Source organism: Dipodomys merriami, unplaced genomic scaffold (assembly GCF_024711535.1).
Source record: "Dipodomys merriami isolate MVZ:Mamm:240054 unplaced genomic scaffold, mDipMer1.0.p SCAF_11, whole genome shotgun sequence".
NCBI lineage: Eukaryota > Metazoa > Chordata > Mammalia > Rodentia > Heteromyidae > Dipodomys > Dipodomys merriami.
Genome location: NW_027202382.1, coordinates 8076550 through 8094893, shown reverse-complemented (window position 1 = coordinate 8094893; position 18344 = coordinate 8076550). Strand labels below are relative to the sequence as shown.

General features: G+C 40.8%; 1 protein-coding gene across 1 annotated transcript; it reads left to right on the top strand.

The window, feature by feature from the left end:
* Positions 1-3516: 3516 nt before the first annotated feature.
* Positions 3517-5033, top strand: Tusc1 (tumor suppressor candidate 1). The gene has a single exon (XM_070005427.1). The coding sequence runs from the start codon at positions 3517-3519 to the stop codon at positions 4147-4149; it is 633 nt and encodes a 210-aa protein (XP_069861528.1). The 3' UTR covers positions 4150-5033.
* The last annotated feature ends 13311 nt before the right edge of the window (positions 5034-18344 follow it).

The window sequence follows — 18344 nt, the reverse complement described above, 5'->3', positions numbered from 1 at the left end:
CCCAAATCCAACATCCTAGCTGCTAAGCTACACATGACTATTAAGCATGTACAAGAACACAGCATGGAGCAACTCTATTGTAGAACAAGACATGTCATACCTTAAGCAGTTTACTCTGGGCTACTATTTTGGACAGGCCTCTTTGTGGATAGCTTTTACACTTAGTACATTATTTTCTACTAATCTATAATGCAGTTACCTTCTTGTATTACACTTACTTTTTGAAGGAAGGGGGATATCATATTAAATATTACTGTAATGTTTGATGTCTAATGGGGGGGTAGCCCTCCTATCATTTAGAAAGTACCATAATTTAGATAAATAACTCATGCTGCTTTTGTTTGTGATATTCCCTGTAGCTAGAATTAAATAATGCTGTCAAAGGGCAATGCTAGTGTTTGATGGCCTTTAATATTTCCATCCATATCAAAGACTAAATAAATGCAATCAATATTTTTCAATTCCTAGCTCTCTAGTAATTATTCCAATAAAGAGATATTCATGCTACCAAGCATCAATATGTGCTCTTCATTGCCCTAATAAATCTGCCTCCAGAAAATAAACCATGTTCATCTAGGGCTTTAGAAAGAATATTAGCAAACACAAAGTTCAGAATGTGATTAACCAACTCCTCATCACAAGGGGCTTACAAAATATGGATTTTAAAACCCAGACACTTAATGAGAACTATCAAGAAGTAAGAATCATATCCCCAAAGGTATAGCACTTTTTTGTCTGGTGGTTCCTTAATCAAATATCTGAAATTAGAATTTCAAATAGCATTGGCTATTTATAAGTCATTTTATAAATTACTACCATCTAAAATAAAATCAACTTTATTGGCTGATTCTATTTTGAAGATAAACACAAATCATCACAAAAGCCCTGGTACTGGTTTTATTTCCTTATGACAAATGAGTAAACTTTGACTTCAAGAGGCTGGCTAAAGCACTATGTCTGTATTGGGAAGGGTATAGTATTTTTCAAATTCAGATGTTTGACTCCATATCCAGACTTCTTATTCCTAACATTTTAAGTACACATGAAATACTGGTTATATATTAAGAACAGTCACTAACGTTTGTTAATAGGTGGTGGTTGACAGCATCCCACAAACCTATCGTAGTAAGTTTTGAAAAAAAAATTCTACATTTATCCAAGGTATAGTTTCTCTTTTGTAGTTTATTTTGTAGTGCTATGATTAAACATAGGGCTTTGAATAGCTGCTAGACAAATGTTTTACCCTTTAGCTACATCCCTAGTCCTCTTGGTGACTTTCAATTAGCTTCATCTGTTACATAGACTTTCACTATTAAATGTTAGCAATGTTACACAGTTAAAATCTTTCTCTAAGATTATATAAGAAAGTAAAAAAAACCACAAAAACATTTTCAACATTCCACTCATTCAAGAACTATTTGGATCTGTCTCCTTTTTCATCTTCTGCTTCTCATTACACTTTTTTTCCCTTTCACATCTCCATTCTTCTGCCCTTCCCTCATCCTCCTTCCCCAACCTGCTCACACCCACACCAACAATTAGCAGAGTTCTCATTCCATTTGCATATCCAGCTGTCTAAGAAATATCAACAACAGAAGACATAGGAGAGAATTTCATCATATTGTAAAATTATTGGCATTGATGTTATCACTAAATATTGTTTTAAAGAAATATTCATTGCTTGCTACATACATTTTTGTTGTATTAATCTTTTTCTACTTTTTTCTTTTATTTTCTCCCTCCCTTCCTTTTAATAAAAAGTTATATATGGTATATGCCTTACTTCTGTTAGCACTAATGGATCCTGCTTTTAAAAAAATACAGATTTTATTTGCCCTTAAAATACATCAAACAGGCCATTTTATTGGATCTTTTTCTGCTTAATCAGTTGTACCTGCATGATATAACATTTCACACTACTTTATTATCAAGATGAAAGAGTATATTTAAGACCTAAGTGGAACACAGAGAGGAAGACATGAACTTGGGCCTCAATTAGGCCCCAAGTTATTCATTGTAGCAATTACAGATGTTAGAAGATATTCTACAAGAAAAATAGTACCTCTTTAATCTGGGAAGCAGTAAAAATACTAGAAACTAGAGTTTTAGGGAAGAGTCAACAAAAACTAAAATACAATAGTCCTCAGTTCCTCTTCCAGGGCCACATTTTTCTTGGATTATGAGTCATATCCATCTTTTATTTCACAGGCCTCTAAATTCTGATGCCTCAACTTGAGAGCTAATCATCTTTCCTTGTAAGGAAAAGAGAAACAATGTATTTTGGTTCAAAAGTTCCCAGAGATTTCAGTTCTGGTCTGCCACAACGTTGACCCAAAGATGACCTGGACCTTCATAAAACCACACTGCATTTTTTGAACTACTTATTTCATTCAATGGTTGGGACAGTTGGGTTTGTGGTACTTTAAAGATCTCACTTGGCAAAAGTCATATGCAATAATTGAGTAAATGGATTCCCCCATTTGGTGTTGTGGATAACAAACCCTAAATCCTTCAGCCTGGATTCTCCGAAGTTCTTGTTCATTAATTTACTTGCTCCAGTGGCTTGGCAATTTTTTATTTAAGCTAAGAATTTACCCAGGACTTTAAAACTTAAGACTGTCTTCTTGTAGGGTAGGAGATGAAACCAATGAGCTTCTGCACGCTTAGCAAGCAGTCCACAGCTACCTGCTCAGCACAAAGATCTAGATCTTCCTGTCACTTCTCTCCCAGGATTCTGGCCCTAGGACCTTACCCTTAACTCACTTTTCAATAAGCTGGTGAGTTTTACCCGTTGAGATCCTTGAAAGCAAGAAAGTGATTAAGTCCGGCAACCCCGGGGCCTGCCCTTCGGATTTACTTTGCGCAGATGGCCACATCCTGAGTTTCGCGGGTGGCGTGGGGCTATCCTGCGCAAATGCCTCCATTTCCATCAAGTCGGAAACGATTTACTCCGCGGCTGTCTGGCTGGGTCGCAGAGCGAGCCTGGCCCCGACGACTTCGAGGGCCCTGGGGACAGGATGCGCAGCCCCACCCAGTCGAATGTGTTTCATTTCCAAGAACAGGCGCAGTCCCCACCGCACCCTCGTGTGTGACCGACCCGGATTTTACCCTTGGATGACCAGGGGGGGGAGGCCGCCACGTCCCGGGCACGGGGGCGGCGGTGGCCGCGCGGTCGGGCAGCGCCCAGGCCCCGGGGCACGCGCTCGCCGAGCCGGCTGGGGGGACCCCGCGCGCCGGGCGGCCGGGACGCGGAGCCGCGCGGCGCTCCCCGGGCGCCTGGTGTGCGAGCCGGCCTCGGGGACCGCGAGCCCGGGGGTGGGGACAGTTCCACGGGGAGAGACAGACAGGACACGCCTCAGCCTGGGCAAACACCCGGCCTCTTCTGGCCTCACGCCAGCGAGCCGCCGCCCGCCGCCACCTCGCCGGCTCCGCCATCGTCAGGGCCTCCAGCTTGGCAGCGCCCAGGCGCGGTCCCCACGGGCTCCCAGCGCTGGCGGCGCGGCCAGGACCGGACGGATGTGGCGCATGCGTGGTGGCGCCACGCGACGCGGGAGCGGCGGCGGCGGCGGCGGCGGCGGCCGAGGCGTCGGGGCCGGCCGCGGGCCAGGCCCCCAGAGCCGGGCTCGCGAGGGCGGCGGCGGCGGCGGCGTGGGCTGGCGAGGCCGCGCGGGGGGCTCCCGCCAGCAGCTGGAGGAGCGCTTCGCCGACCTGGCGGCCAGCCACCTGGAGGCCATCCGCGCGCGGGACGAGCGGGACCGGCAGAACGCGCGGCTGCGCGAAGAGAACGCCCGGCTGCGGCTGGAGAACCGCAGGCTGAAGCGCGAGAACCGCAGCCTCTTCCGTCAGGCTCTACGGCTCCCCGGCGAGGCTGGCGACTGCCTGCCCGCCGAGGCGCCGGCAGGCCCGGAGGACGCGAGCGCGAACCGGAGGTCGAGGGGCGGCGGCGGCCAGGACGAGGAGCCCGGCAGCCCCAGGGCCTTGAGGGCGCGGCTCGAGAAGCTGGAGGCCATGTACCGCCGGGCCCTGCTGCAGCTACACGTCCAGCAGCAGGCGCGGCCCCCGCGCGGGGACCAGGACGAGCCACCTCCGCGGGAACCCGAGGCCCACCTCCATGCTGGGGACCCAGAACCCGCGGGGCCTTGGCTGTAGCCCGGGAGCGCGGCTTGGGGGCGTGGCCCGGAGGCGGGGCGCGAGCAGGCCCCGCCTCCTGCGCGCAGAACCTGGCCGCCCTCAGCCTAGGAAAATCAGGGCGCTGTGTCCGCCCCGCCCACTGGGCTGCGGGCCCCGCCCACCGACGCTTCCTGGTGCCTCTTCACTTCTGGAGCACCCAAGCGTGTGGTGCTGTACAGTCCAGAGGCCCTCATGATGCCAGAGTGGGCTTCACAACGGGAAGAACTGGCTCCCTGTGGGCACTTCCTCAGTTTTCAACTTTCCTAAGTGTTGCGAGGACCGCTTTATCTTCGTTTTCTCTAGCTTTGACTCTTTGAGAAGTGAGTTGCTCCTGTGTATTGAACGTTCTGAAGTTCCTCCAGTGATCTCCTATGTGGCATGGCGGACATTTTGCATATTTGTTTTTTATAGATTGGTATTAATTGGATGTCCAATGAAGTGTCTGTCTTTCTTTTACAAAGATCGTTTATAACTTATGATTACCCATAACTCCAGTGCACACCCTATACATACACACTGATTTGTCAATGGAGAAATTTTAATGATTCTGCTTTATATGTCATTATTTTGAACGGGTGAATAAAATCTGGTGCGTCAAAAGTAATCTAAAAGTGTCCCAAGGGTATAATTTGAAGTATGTCCAATTTGTATGTTGGTGTGAGAGATCTATATCATCATCATATCTATCTTTGGTGATCCTTTCCAGGCAGCCTTTTTTTTTTTTAATATGTCGTGATCTTTTAAGCAACCTAAAGATTAGTCTGAACATTGTTCCATTTCTGTTTCATTTTAGATTAACAGGAGCTTATCACTGTATAGCTAATTCACTTTGTTTTAAAAACTTAATAAATTTCAAATCACTTGTCCAGGAAAACCACCAGAATGATTTATGTTGTTATTTTAGTGGTAGAAAAATGTGACCAGTTTTAACAAATATTTTAAGATCATTTTTATTTCATTTTGTTGATAAAACTTCTTCCTATTAGGTAATGAAGAGAATGTCTGTGTGCCTGTACAGAAAGTTGTGATATCTTTCTTCACCCATTATGAGGTTGGTGGCTAGTACTCTTACATAAACAGACAGGTCAACAAGAGGAAAGCATCCAGTTCTGTGTGAGCCTTCAGAAATACAAGCTTAGCCTATGCCTGTGATCCTTGCTATCCTGGTTCCTGAGACCTGAAGGATTGTGTTTCAAAACCACCCTAAGGCAGGAAAGACTGAGAGACTCCATCTCCAGTTATCAGAGTGACAGACTAGAGATGTGGTTCAACTGATAGAATACTGAGAAACCAAGTAAGCAGCAGCATGGGTTGGTGACCCAAAGTTGAAGCTTAGATACTTGTACCTCCTTTCTCCCACCACAAAAGAAATTAAAAACTAACCACACAAGGACAAGTAAATTTATGTGATATATGCAAGCTGCATAAATGACCCACCAGGTAAAAGTGTGATGGGAATAAGGAAATCTAGTTGGAGTTCACAATTTTTAGAAGGAAAGTTGGTTGCGGGGATTGTGATACAGGGGTGAAATTGATGCATATCATGTAAACACGTACAGATATGTAGCAGTGAAGCACTTACCCCCAACATAACTGACACAAACCAGTAAATAATAATGAAAAGTAACAAAAAGAAGTGTGATTGGACTGAAAGGTATATGGATTTAAGGCAATTGGCTGAAAGGGAAAAGAAACCTAGCAAGCCCTGGGTTATACCTTCCAGTTATAAGGCACGATCCCTTCTAGAATGAAGGTCTTATAACCTATTATCAGACAGTGTAAGGCAGAATTTTTTTTTATGTCATCTCTTAAATGGAAAGGCATGGGAAGGTTAGAGTAATATTTCTACTTTTTATAGCTGTCTTTGTGGGAAAAGGGCTTCAGTTAGTATAATCTACCTTGAGAAAAAGAGAATGCCAGTTTCTGTAGTTTGCCTCAGGGAAAGAGAAAGTGGTGAAAGATGGACAGCAGAAGGTCAGAAAGAAACTTTGTTTCTGAGACCTTTCCAGTGTCTTTCAAAGCACCATTCTTTAAAGTATTGTTTTATTATGAGTCCTCCCAAATCCTGGACTTCAGAAAGCATTAAGGTAATGGAAAACACATCAAGGGAACAGTATGAAGAATAGGCTTGTTAGAGAAATAAAATGTGTTTTGGTTGTGTGTTTGTGTGTGAGAGAGAGAGAGAGAGAGAGAGAGAGAGAGAGAGAGACAGAGAGAGAGACAGAGAGACAGAGAGAGACAGAGAGACAGAGAGAGAGACAGAGAGAGAGACAGAGAGAGAGATTCCAAATGTTTCTAATATGCATTACAAATATTCATTACAAAACAAGGCTGCAGGGAGTTATTATAGTGATTCTTTTAGTTTGTTATTTTCTTTTACACAAAGCAATAAGAGTTTTTTTTTCCACCTTCATCTTCCAGCCAGAAATGACTTCAAGACAGCATCAGCTTATCTAAGATGTTGTTCTGAGTTTTAAAAACATTTTCTATTTTGCTTGTAGGTAATTGATAGTGAGTTGAATATTAAAATCTTCCCCTGTGGCCAAAATAATATGAAAATAAATTTGTTATTAGAAGAGTTATGGAAATTCATCCTGACTTACTTTATATCATTTTCTTTCTATTGGTCAGCCATGGGGCCTGAACTCTGGACCTGGGCACTGTCCCTGTAATCTTCAGCTCAAGGCAGGCATTCTGCCACTTGAGCCATAGTGTCATGTCCAGTTTTCTGGTGGTTAATTGGAGATAAGAGTATCACCTACTTTTCCTGCCTGGCTTGGAACCATGATTCTCAAATATCAGCCATCTGAGTAGCTAGGATTACAGGCCACCAGCTCCTGGCTACTTCATTTTGTTAAGAGAAAAAAAAAGATAAAGAACATTTCTAGGAGACAGTAGAATTTGAGAATCAAAGAATAAAGTTCAAATTAAGGTAACTAAAGTATACTTTAATCTTTCTTTTTTTTTTTTAATTGTATTTTATTTTATTTGAGAACATACTGTACAGAGGGGCTACAATTACATGGGCAGGATAATGCATACATTTCTTACCAAGCATTGCAGCCTCCTCCTTTGTTTACCCTTCACTTCCCTTCCCCGCCTCCCCCCTCCCCCCACCCAATTTTACCCCCCTCCCCCCACCCAATTATACCCCCATTCCCCCCCCCACACCGACATTGTAAAGCTGGTTTTGACATGACATTTTGTACTTCTCATTGTTGCAACAGGTCCACCTGAATCCTTAAACGACTTGTTTGTCCCCATCTCCTCCACATGTTATACTGACATCAAATATAGTGAAAGCGGGGTTACACTGTGGGGGAGGGACATACAAAGAAACAAAGAAATAATCTTATAAATGCGTTAGAAACACATGCATGAAAGAAACGAAAACATTAAAATACATATTTAAGGGTTCATTTTCCTAACATCACATTATCTGACCTTTTCTGCTTGACTCATACCTATACTAGATATTGTAAATAAGGGAAACCATGGGACCTATGCTTCTTAGGCCTGGCTTACTTCACTTAATATAATTTTTTCCAAACCTTTCCATTTCCTAACAAATGGGGAAATGTCATTCTTTCTGATGGAGGCATAGAATTCCATTGTGTATATATACCACATTTTCTTGATCCATTCATCTACTGAGGGGCATCTGGGTTGGTTCCATATCTTAGCTATGGTAAATAATGCTGCCAGAAACATAGTTGTGCTGGTAGCTTTAGTGTGGTCTTGTTTGTAAACATTTGGGTAAATGCCCAAAAGTGGGATTGCTGGGTCATAGGGGAGCTCTATGTGGAGTCTTTTGAGGAACCTCCATACTGCTTTCCAAAGTGGTTGAACAAGTTTACATTCCCACCAACAATGAAGTAAGGTTACTTTCTGTCCACATCCCCTCCAGCATCTGTTGTTGTTAGAGTTCTTGATTTTTGCTGTTCTAACTGGAGTGAGGTGATATCTCAATGTTGTTTTGATTTGCATTTCTTTTATGGCTAGGGATGTTGAACATTTCTTCATGTGTCTATTGGCCATCCTTCTTTCTTCTTCAGAGAAGCTTCTCTTTAAGTCTTTCGCCCACTTATTTATTGGGCAGTTGTTTCTTTGAGGATTTGTTGTTGGGTGGTTTAATTTTTTGAGTTCCAAGTATATTTTAGATATGAGACCCTTGTCCGTTGTATGGCTAGTAAAGATCTTCTCCCAATCGGTGGGCTTTCTATTGATCTTGTCAGCTATGTCATTTGCCCTGCAGAAGCTCTGCAATCTTATGCAATCCCATTTGTCCAACCTTTCTTTGATTTGTTGTGCTTCCGGGTCTCTATTCAGAAAATTTCGACCTGAGCCAAGGAGACCTAGGGTTTCTCCTAATCCATCCTGTAATGTTTTCAGAGTGTCTGCTTTGAGTTCAAGGTCTTTGATCCATTTGGAGTTGATTCTGGTGCAGGGTGATATATAAGGATCTAGCTTTAGTTTTCTACATGTAGTTAACCAATTTTGCCAGCACCATTTACTGAAGAGGCTGTCTTTCTTCCATTCTATTGTTTTAGCTTCCTTATCGAAGATTAGATGGCTATAGGTCTGTAGGTTCATTTCTGGGTTTTCAATTCTATTCCATTGGTCCTGAGGTCTGTTCTTATGCCAATACCAAGCTGTTTTGATTACTATGGCTTTATAGTAGAGTTTGAAATTTGGTATTGATATTCCTCCAGCAGTGTTCTTTCCGTTGAGGAGCGTTTTTGCTATTCGGGGTCTTTTATTGTTCCATATGAATTTTTGGATTGCCTCCTCTATTTCCTTGAAGAATGAGGGTGGAATTTTGATAGGTATCGCGTTGAATTTGTAGATAGCCTTGGGAAGTATTGCCATTTTCACGATGTTAATCTTGCCAATCCAGGAGCATGGGAGGTTTTGCCATTTTTTAAGTTCTGTGTTGATTTCCTTTTTCAAGATTTTAAAGTTTTCATCATAGAGGTCCTTCACTTCTTTGGTTAAGTTAATTCCTAGGTATTTTATTTTTTGTGGGGCTATTACAAATGGAGTTGCTTTCCTAATTTCAGCCACACTTTTCTCATTGTTGGCATATAGAAAAGCCATTGATTTTTGGGGGTTAATTTTATAACCTGCTATTTTGCCAAAGTTTTGAATCAGCTTGAGTAATTTGGGAGTGGAGTCTATGGGATTCTTTAAATACAAGATCATGTCATCTGCAAAGAGGGAGAGTTTTATTTCTTCTTTCCCTATTTGGATCCCCTTTATGTCTGCATCTTGTCTTATTGCTGTAGCTAGGCATTCTAATACTAGATTGAAGAGAAGTGGAGAGAGTGGGCATCCTTGTCTTGTTCCAGAGTTAAGAGGAAATGGCTTTAGTTTTTCACCATTGAGTATAATGCTGGCTGTAGGTTTGTCATATACAGCCTTTATTGTATTGAGGAATGTTCCATGGATTCCTAATTTTTCCAGAACCTTCATCATAAAGGGGTGTTGGATCTTGTCAAATGCTTTTTCTGCATCTATTGAGATAACCATGTGGTTCTTATTCTTGCTCCTGTTGATGTGATGAATTATATTAATTGATTTGCGTATATTGAACCAGCTTTGCATCCCTGAAATGAATCCTGTTTGATCATGGTGTATGATTTTTTGGATGAATTGTTGAAGTCGATTGGCCAAAATTTTGTTGAGAAGTTTTGCATCAATGTTCATCAAAGAAATGGGTCTATAGTTCTCTTTCTTTGATGAGTCCCTGCCTGGTTTTGGGATGAGGGTTATGATGGCTTCATAGAATGTGTTCGGTAGTGAGCTTTCTCTTTCAATTTCATTGAAGAGTTGGAGGAGTATTGGTGTGAGCTCTGCTTTGAAGGCCTTGTAAAATTCCGCTGTAAAACCATCTGGTCCTGGACTTTTCTTAGCTGGGAGGTCTCTTATTGCTGTTTCTATTTCAATGCTGGATATGGGCCTGTTAAGCTGGTTTAACTCATCTTGGTTTAGTTTTGGCATGTCAATATTTGCTAGGAAAAGGTCCATTTCTGTTAAGTTCTCAAACTTATTAGCATAAAGTTTTGAGAAGTATTCCCTTATAATGTTCTGAATCTTGGTTGTTTCTGTGGTGATGTTTCCATTCTCATCTCTGAGTTTATTAATTTGGGTGTGTTCTCTCCTTTTTCTGATAAGGTTTGCTAAGGGTCTGTCAATTTTGTTAAGTTTTTCGAAGAACCAACTCTTTGTTTTGTTGATTCTTTCTATAGTTTTTTTGGATTCTAATTCATTTAATTCTGATTTAATTTTGATTATTTCTTTCCGTCTACTGGATTGGGGTTTATCTTGCTGGTCTTTTTCAAGGAGGTTTAGATGTGTCATTAAATTGTTAGTTTCCGATCTCTCCAATTTGTTGATGTAGGAGCTCAGAGCTATAAACTTGCCTCTGAGTACTGCCTTTGCTGTGTCCCAGAGGAGCTGGTAATTTGTGTGTTCATTTTTGTTGAATAGCATGAACATTTGAATTTCCTTTCTAATCTCTTCCATGACCCACTCATGATTCAGCAGTGTGTTGTTCAGCCTCCATGTGATACCGGACTTTCTTTGGTGGCTTTTGGTGTTGAGTTCTAATTTTATTCCCTTGTGGTCAGAGAGAATGCAAGGTATAACTTCAATGTTTCTGAATTTAGACAAGTTTGCTTTGTGGCCTAAAATGTGGTCTATTTTAGAAAACGTTCCATGTGCTGCTGAGAAGAACGTGTATTCTAATGCTGCTGGGTGAAATGTTCGGTAAATGTCTGTTAAGTCTAGTTGATCTATGCAGCTGTTTAGATCTGCGGTTTCTCTGTTGAGTTTTTGCTGAGTTGATCTATCTAGTGGGGAGAGTGGTGTGTTAAAATCCCCAACAATTAATGTCTTTGGATCTATATGGGATTTGAGGGAAAGTAGTGTTTCTTTGATAAATTTGGGTGCTCCATTGTTTGGCGAATAGATATTTAGAATTGTAATATCCTCCTGAAGGAGAGATCCTTTAATTAGTATGTAGCGACCTTCTTTATCTCTTCTCACGAATTTTAATTTGAAGTCTATTTTATCTGATATTAGGATTGCAACTCCCGCCTGTTTATGAGGGCCGTTTGCTTGGTAGATTTTGTTCCAGCCTTTAACCTTGAAAATATGTTTGTTTGTACGGGCAAGATGTGACTCCTGCAGGCAGCAGATAGAAGGGTCTTGTTTTTTAATCCAACTAGACAGTCTATGTCGCTTAATTGGAGAGTTCAGTCCGTTAACGTTAAGAGATAGGACTGAGAGGTATTTGGGAGTTCCTGCCATGTTATCCACCTTCTTGGGGGCTGTGAAAACTGGGTTCTTCCTAAGGTTCTTGGATTCTCAGTTTGTGTGCAGTTTCTTGGCCTTTGTTGCGTTCTTGTTGGTTTTCTATGTGTAGGACATCTTTAAGAATCTTTTGCAGGGCTGGTTTGGTGGAGATGTATTGTTTCAATTTTTCTTTGCTATGGAAGGTTTTTATTTGGCCTTCAGTTATGAAGGAGAGTTTAGCTGGGTACAGTATTCTTGGTTGATAGTTGTTTGTTTTTAGGGCATGGCATACATCATTCCAGGCTCTTCTTGCTTTGATTGTCTCTGCTGAGAAATCTGAGGTAATTCTAATTGGTTTCCCCTTATAGGTGATTAACCTTTTCTCCTTGACAGCTTTAAGGATCTTTTCCTTGGTCTGTGTTGATCCTGTGTGGATTATAATGTGATGGTGGGATGTCCTATTCTGGTCTGGTCTATTTGGGGTTCTAAAAGCTTCTTGTATCTGAATAGGCCTATCTTTTTGTATGTTTGGGAAGTTCTCTGCTAGGATCCTGTTAAACAAATTTCCTAGACCATTAACTTCTGTTTCTAGGTGCTCCTCTACACCCATTATCCTTAGATTGGGCCTTCTGATGGTGTCTTCCAGGTGTTGGATAGACCTATCATATTTCTTGGACTTGTCTTGGATGGTTGTATGTTCTCTCTCTATAATATCTAGGCTGTCTTCAATCCCTGAGATTCGATCTTCTGCATGGTCTAACCTGCTGTCAAGACTCTCTACTTTGTTTTTTATCTCTTTTCCTTCTAATTGGTCAGCTTTGATGGCTTCAAGTTCTTTGTGAAGCTCTGTTTTAGGTCTTGTATGAATTTCTTTACTTCCTTAATTTGGTGTTCAGTGTTTGTTCTCAAATCACTTAGTTGATTGGTTATGGTTTCTTTGGACTGCCATTCCTTCTGTTGGGTTCCATTCAGCATTCCCTTTGTGGTCTCCCTGACTTCCTTCAGCTCTTTGTTAATGGATTCCATGAATGCCTTTAGTGATCTTTGTGTATTCTCTACCTGGTCTCTTAATTCGTGAATTACTCTTTGATTAGTTTCCTCCCTTCTGTGGGCTTCCTGCAGTTCTCTTTGAGTGTTCTCTGCCTGCTCACGCCATTCCTCCCTTTCTCTTTGAGTGTTCTCAAGTTGTTCACGCAAATCCTGTATCAGTTTTTGAGAAGCTTCCTCACGCTTATGATATTCCTGTATAAACTTCTGGGATGCCTCCTCTCTCTCCCTATCACGCTCATACAGAGTCCTTTGTACATTGTCAAACTTCTCATTTATCATGTTTGCTATTAGTGTTTGTAGAGCTATTTGGGAACTCTCCTCTGGATTATTCTTTATCTGTTCTAATCCCTGATTATCAAGGTTGGGAATTGAGATACCCGAATTTGCCATTTTTCTTGTGTTTTTCCGGCTTACTCGGCCCATTTGAGATAAAGATTGCATCAGTTTTGTGCTAGAACACTATCTTAAGGCAACCATCAACCAAAGTTTGCATTTGTACAGTCAATAGTCTACAGAGACAATCTAGTTCAACAGATACATCTATTCAACATCCAACGACTATATGTTAAAGGACTTCAAACCGCAGAAAAGAATTTGGAAAACCAGAAATTATTAGGATTAGGGAGAGATGTGGGTAAAAAATAGGAATAGATTGGTGTGGGGAGGCACAGGGAGAGTTAACTATGTCCTAATCACAGTGCAGGAAATTGGTTGGGTAGGATGCAAGTAGAGAGAGAGAGAAAAAGAAGAGACGGAAAGGGGAATAAAGAGAGACCATAAAAAGGATAGAAACGTAAAAATTAATGTTATTATAGAGGTTAAAAGACCGTCTATTTAGAGAGGAATGTGAATATGTTCAGAGAAGGGGAGGGACATAGAGGAGATGTGAAAAGCTTTAAGGATGGGAAAGGGGGAAGAAAAGATCAGAAGTTCAGTAGAGCTAGATAAAAAACAAAAAGATAATTAAGAAAAAAAGAAAAAGAGAAAGAAGACAAGAAAAGAAAGGAAAACTCTCATTCACGTATTCCTAAAATAAAAATTATAAGATGAGAAAAAAAAAGTTACTGGAAAACAATTATTTTTTCAGAAGAGGCAAAGATTAAAGATTAATAAAAGTTTTAGAAGGGAAAAAAATTTATATATATATATACATATATATGGTAGCAAAAAACAAAAAACAAGCAGAAAAAAAGAAAAGAAGAAGAAGAAGAAAAAAAAAAAGAAAAAAAAGTCTTTTGATTTTTTTTTGGTGGGGGGGAGGAGTGGGAAGAATCCTGTATCTCCCTTTTGTCTGCAACCAGTCTCTTGTTGGAGTCTCTGGTCAGCTTGAGGTCCTGTGGCTTGATTGGTTTCTTAAGTCGGTTGGTTGGAAGAGGCAGAAAAATGCTCTGCTTTACCCAAGATTTTGAGATCCCCCTCCCAGGTTAGTTTTCTGGGAGGGTGGTCTGCTTTGAGAGTCACAAAAGAGGGGGATGTGGTGATGAGGCTAGGTTCTGGGTAGAGTTGAGGCCTTTCAACAAACAGTAGCTTTTCCCTGGGGCTATTTTGTCATAAAGCTCACAGCGCCCAGCCTGGAGCCATTCTCAGGGTTTCTGTTTTTCAATTGATTGTGGTGGCTGCTAGAGGGAGGGGCAGCCTCTGGCTCTGGTTCCCCAGTGAGGCAAGGCACTCCGATGGCTGGCGCCTGAGCTGGGTGACTTTTCCCTGGATGGAGCTGAGTCTGGCAGGTCACTTAGCCGTTAAGTTCTTGTGACCTGCTAAATGACTCATTTTATTCCAAGGCCTGAGCTGGAGCTAGCAGCTCCTCTGAGCTTTGTCGGTATCCAAGATGGAGATCACCGGTGCTGGGGGGGGAGGCGTGGCCTTCCTTCCTCTGCTCCCTGAGGAGTGAGGACGTCGGGCTTGTACTCACGCCGAGTCTTGGATCCTGGGTCGTCTCTGGTCTGCAAACAGCAGGATGAAGATGTTCGCTCCTTGTCGGTTCTTGTTGGTGTTGAGTAGAATCCGCTCGTCCGCTGCGTCTGGCTCCTTCGTCCCCGACTCTCTGTGTCTCAGGTATGACTCCGCGGCGGTGGTCGCCTCCGCGACCCCGCCGCCGGAGCGGCAGCTGATGCGTTTCCTTGGCTTCCCCTCTCTTGTCTAACTCTCTGTCCTGTGATGGCACACTTGGTGTGATTCTCTGGCTTAGGACTGTTGACTGGAACTCTAAAACTACTTTCTATGCGAGAGCTTGTTCAGATTCCAGCTTCTCCTCCGCCATCTTCCCGGAACTCAGGACTTTAATCTTTCTAAGCAATACTTTTCTGTTCATTGCAATGAACAGTGACCTTCCACTTCAATCCTAGCTACTTGAAAGAAAGATAGGATTGTGGTTCAGGCTAGGCAAGTCAAAAACTGTTAGCAAGATCTTACATCAAATAACAAGCCAGAAGTGGTGGAACACACCTGTAATCTTATGTAGGTGGGTGAAAGAGATAGAATTCTCAATGGAAGGCTAACCTGGACAAAAAACCCTAGGCCCTATCTTAAAAATAACTGAAGTAAAAAGGGAGAGGGTATGGTTCAGTTGGTAGAGTGCTTGTCTAGCAAGCTTGAGGCCTTCAATTTAAACTGCAATACCTAAAAAATTTTTTTTAAAAAAGTGTATGTTCAGTTGGTGAGAATTTGCAATCCAAAGCATGAAAACTATCCACAAATCCTATTTTATTTATTTCCATACAGGTTGCACTCATGAAGCCTTTCATCCAACATTATATTGGGGATTAGTGTGCCAGTATGTGAATTGTACGGGGAAAAAATCAGTCTATTGTATAGGTTGATACTGAATAGTACATTAAGTACTTATTCTCACCTAAAATATATTTAATGAGATTCTATCTTCATTTTCCCCTTAAGAGATCAATATATATGTGTATATGTATATATGCAGTACATTTAGACTGTTTTTTTATATGGTGAAGCTAAGAAAGTATTAAAATCTGTCTCATCAACTGTCAGTGAAAATCTATGTCTTTAAAGCTGCATTTCAAAATGACTTGCTTAACAGTAACCAGAACCATCCTTACATCTACACAGGCCAGAGCCCTGGGACCATCTATGACACCACAATATGTATGTATGTGCGTGGATGCATGCATATCACACGTGGAAGAATTTATAAGTTTTTCCCCCATCCCCAAACTTTTATACTTTTTCCTTTCTTGTTTGTATTGTTGTAATTGCACAATCTCACTGGGTAATCTTTCTGGGGGAAAATATTAAAAAATGGTTATAAGTGGTAAGTAATTTGTTTTTGTTGTAATAGGAATGCTTTGGCTTTATCATGTTATGAGAGTCTTCAGTTTCTTATTTTAAGTTAATATCTTGGCTATATTTACTCTTGTTTAATGGAATAATTTTGCTTTTACCTCTTTGGCAAAACAGCTTAAATAGAGGTGGAGTTTTGCATTACAATTTAATTTATATAAAGCACATACAGAGTTTTACATTAAAAACTTGTCTTTTATATAAACCAGATATTACTACTTAATTGAGACATTGACAGGAAAAAAAAATCACAAGAATCTATACAAGGGGAAGTTAGAACTGATAAACTAGTATGGTGGGTTTTTGTTCTCTGAGGGTATATAAATTGAGGAAGAATATATAGCAAACAGCCTATTAAACAAAGCAGGAAGGAAAGGCCACTCAGAAGAATGAGCGTGGAAGCCAGAAGCTGGTTTTCTACCTTGTGGTCCTGGATTGCTGTTTTTTGCTGTATTTCCCCCATACACACAACTTTTTTTTAAAAAATTTTCCTTTAGGCAATTTGTCAAATCGTGATTGGTTAATTTAAAACAGGCAAGACCCTTCCCCCCGCCCCCAGACTGCAGTATGGTGACTGAGACCTTTTTTCCCTCTCAGTTTCATAAAATTCTAAGACATCGTTTTGGAGAATATATTATAACTCATGATGGTAAAACATTTCTTAAGCAATGCATACCAGAAACCAAGAGATTATTGCTTTGACTATTTTAAATAAGAACCCTTCCTCAAAAATAGGCACACATTGATTTGTGTATGTTAACTGGAAGAAGACAATTAGAAAATATAAAATGGGCAAAAAGCTTAGAGCTAGATGCATTGAGAACTCCTATAAATCAATAATAAAAAGAAAAGCTACCAATTAGAGAAAAAGGTTAGCAAAATAAAAAAAAAACCCTTAAAAATCCTCTATATTAGAGGAGAACTGATAATAAATATAAGGGAAATATTTAAATTAACAATAATATAAAATAAAACTAATTTTCCCTGTTAAGTTTTTTGTATTTCATAATTTTAATAGTCTTCAATTCTCTATTTGGAGAATAAAAAATGCATGAATATATTTTAAAATCTTTTGAAACATTCTATCTAGTGGTATGCTTATATTTAGCATCAAATCTTAATTTTGGATCAGAAATGCTGTATATAATTTTTTCTCTTATTTTATCATTTGCAACTAGGTATTTTGGAGGTCCTCTCTCCCTTCTTTCCTTCCTTCCTTCCTTCCTTCCTTCCTTCCTTCCTTCCTCCCTCTCTCCCTTCATTTCTTTCTTCTTTTCTTTCTTTCTTCCTGTCCTGAGGCTTGAACTCAGAGCTTGGGATGCTGTCCCTGAAATTCTTTTGCTCAAGGCTAGCTTGAGCCATAGTGCCACTCATTGCTCTTTCTGAGTAACTTATTGGAGATGAGTCTCATGGTATTGGAGATGAGTTCCATGGTATAATGGTGAGCACTCTGCACTCTGAATCCAGTGATCCAAGTTCAAATCTTGGTGGCACCTTGCTGTTTAATTTGAGGAAATGCGATTTTACAATGTATGGGGGGGGGGGAAGTCTCTTGGATTTCCCTGGCTGGGCTGCATTCAAACTATCTCTGTCCCCTGAGTAGCTAGGATTACAGGCATGAGCCACTGGTGCCTGGATGGTCCTCTGGGTTTTATTTGATATATAATGAATACTAAGAAAGGCAAGTTTATTTTAATGCAGAGGTTAAACTGAGGAATATTTTATATGTTAACTATTTTCAAAATATGTTGGAGGGGAGGAATAACAGTTAAGGTCTTGCATTTACATTTATATTAATCTTATTCTCTTAAAAAGTTATTCTGTATATATGTTTTATAGTTCCTCAGTATAGTACGATATACTAATACTTAGAAAGTGCTTAACAATATTTTAGGAATTTGGGCAAAAATGAAAGATTTGGGAGTAAGGAAGCCCAGTTGTAGGATTGGTCTTTCATGAATTTGGAACCTTCAGAAAACTCTTGAGTTTATCTGATACTTAAGTTTTCAGAACATAAAAACTAGGTAACAAGGTATCCTACAGAGTTCACAAATAGTTTCTTATGAGTCAAAGTAGATACTATGTTTGAGCTCACACTGTGTGATTTAATGTACATTGTCAGATAAGAATATTATCTCTAAGGGGTAATTTGCACACCTTCCTTGACTTTATAAAGCACCAAAAATATTAGTCACTAAAATTGTTCTACTTTTTGTTCTGATCTTGGGGCTTGAACTCAGGGCCTGGGTACTGTTCCTCATTCTCTTGTTCTCAACACTAGTGCTCTACCACCTCAGCTACACCACTACTTCCAGCTTTTCTGAGTAGTTTATTAGAGATCAGTGTCTCACGGGGACTTTTCTGCCTGGGCTGGCTTTGAACCCCTGTCCTCAGATCTCAGCCTCCTATGTAACTAGGATTACAGTCATAAGCCACCAACACAGCACATTTTGCATTTTTATTTGTTTTATCTTATTGCTTCTTGGAGATGAGAATGGTCTCTCAAGATTTTTGGTATATAT

Excerpts from the sequence above, each read along its gene's own strand:
- Tusc1 (XM_070005427.1), top strand. The coding sequence starts at position 3,517 with ATGTGGCGCATGCGTGGTGGCGCCACGCGACGCGGGAGCGGCGGCGGC.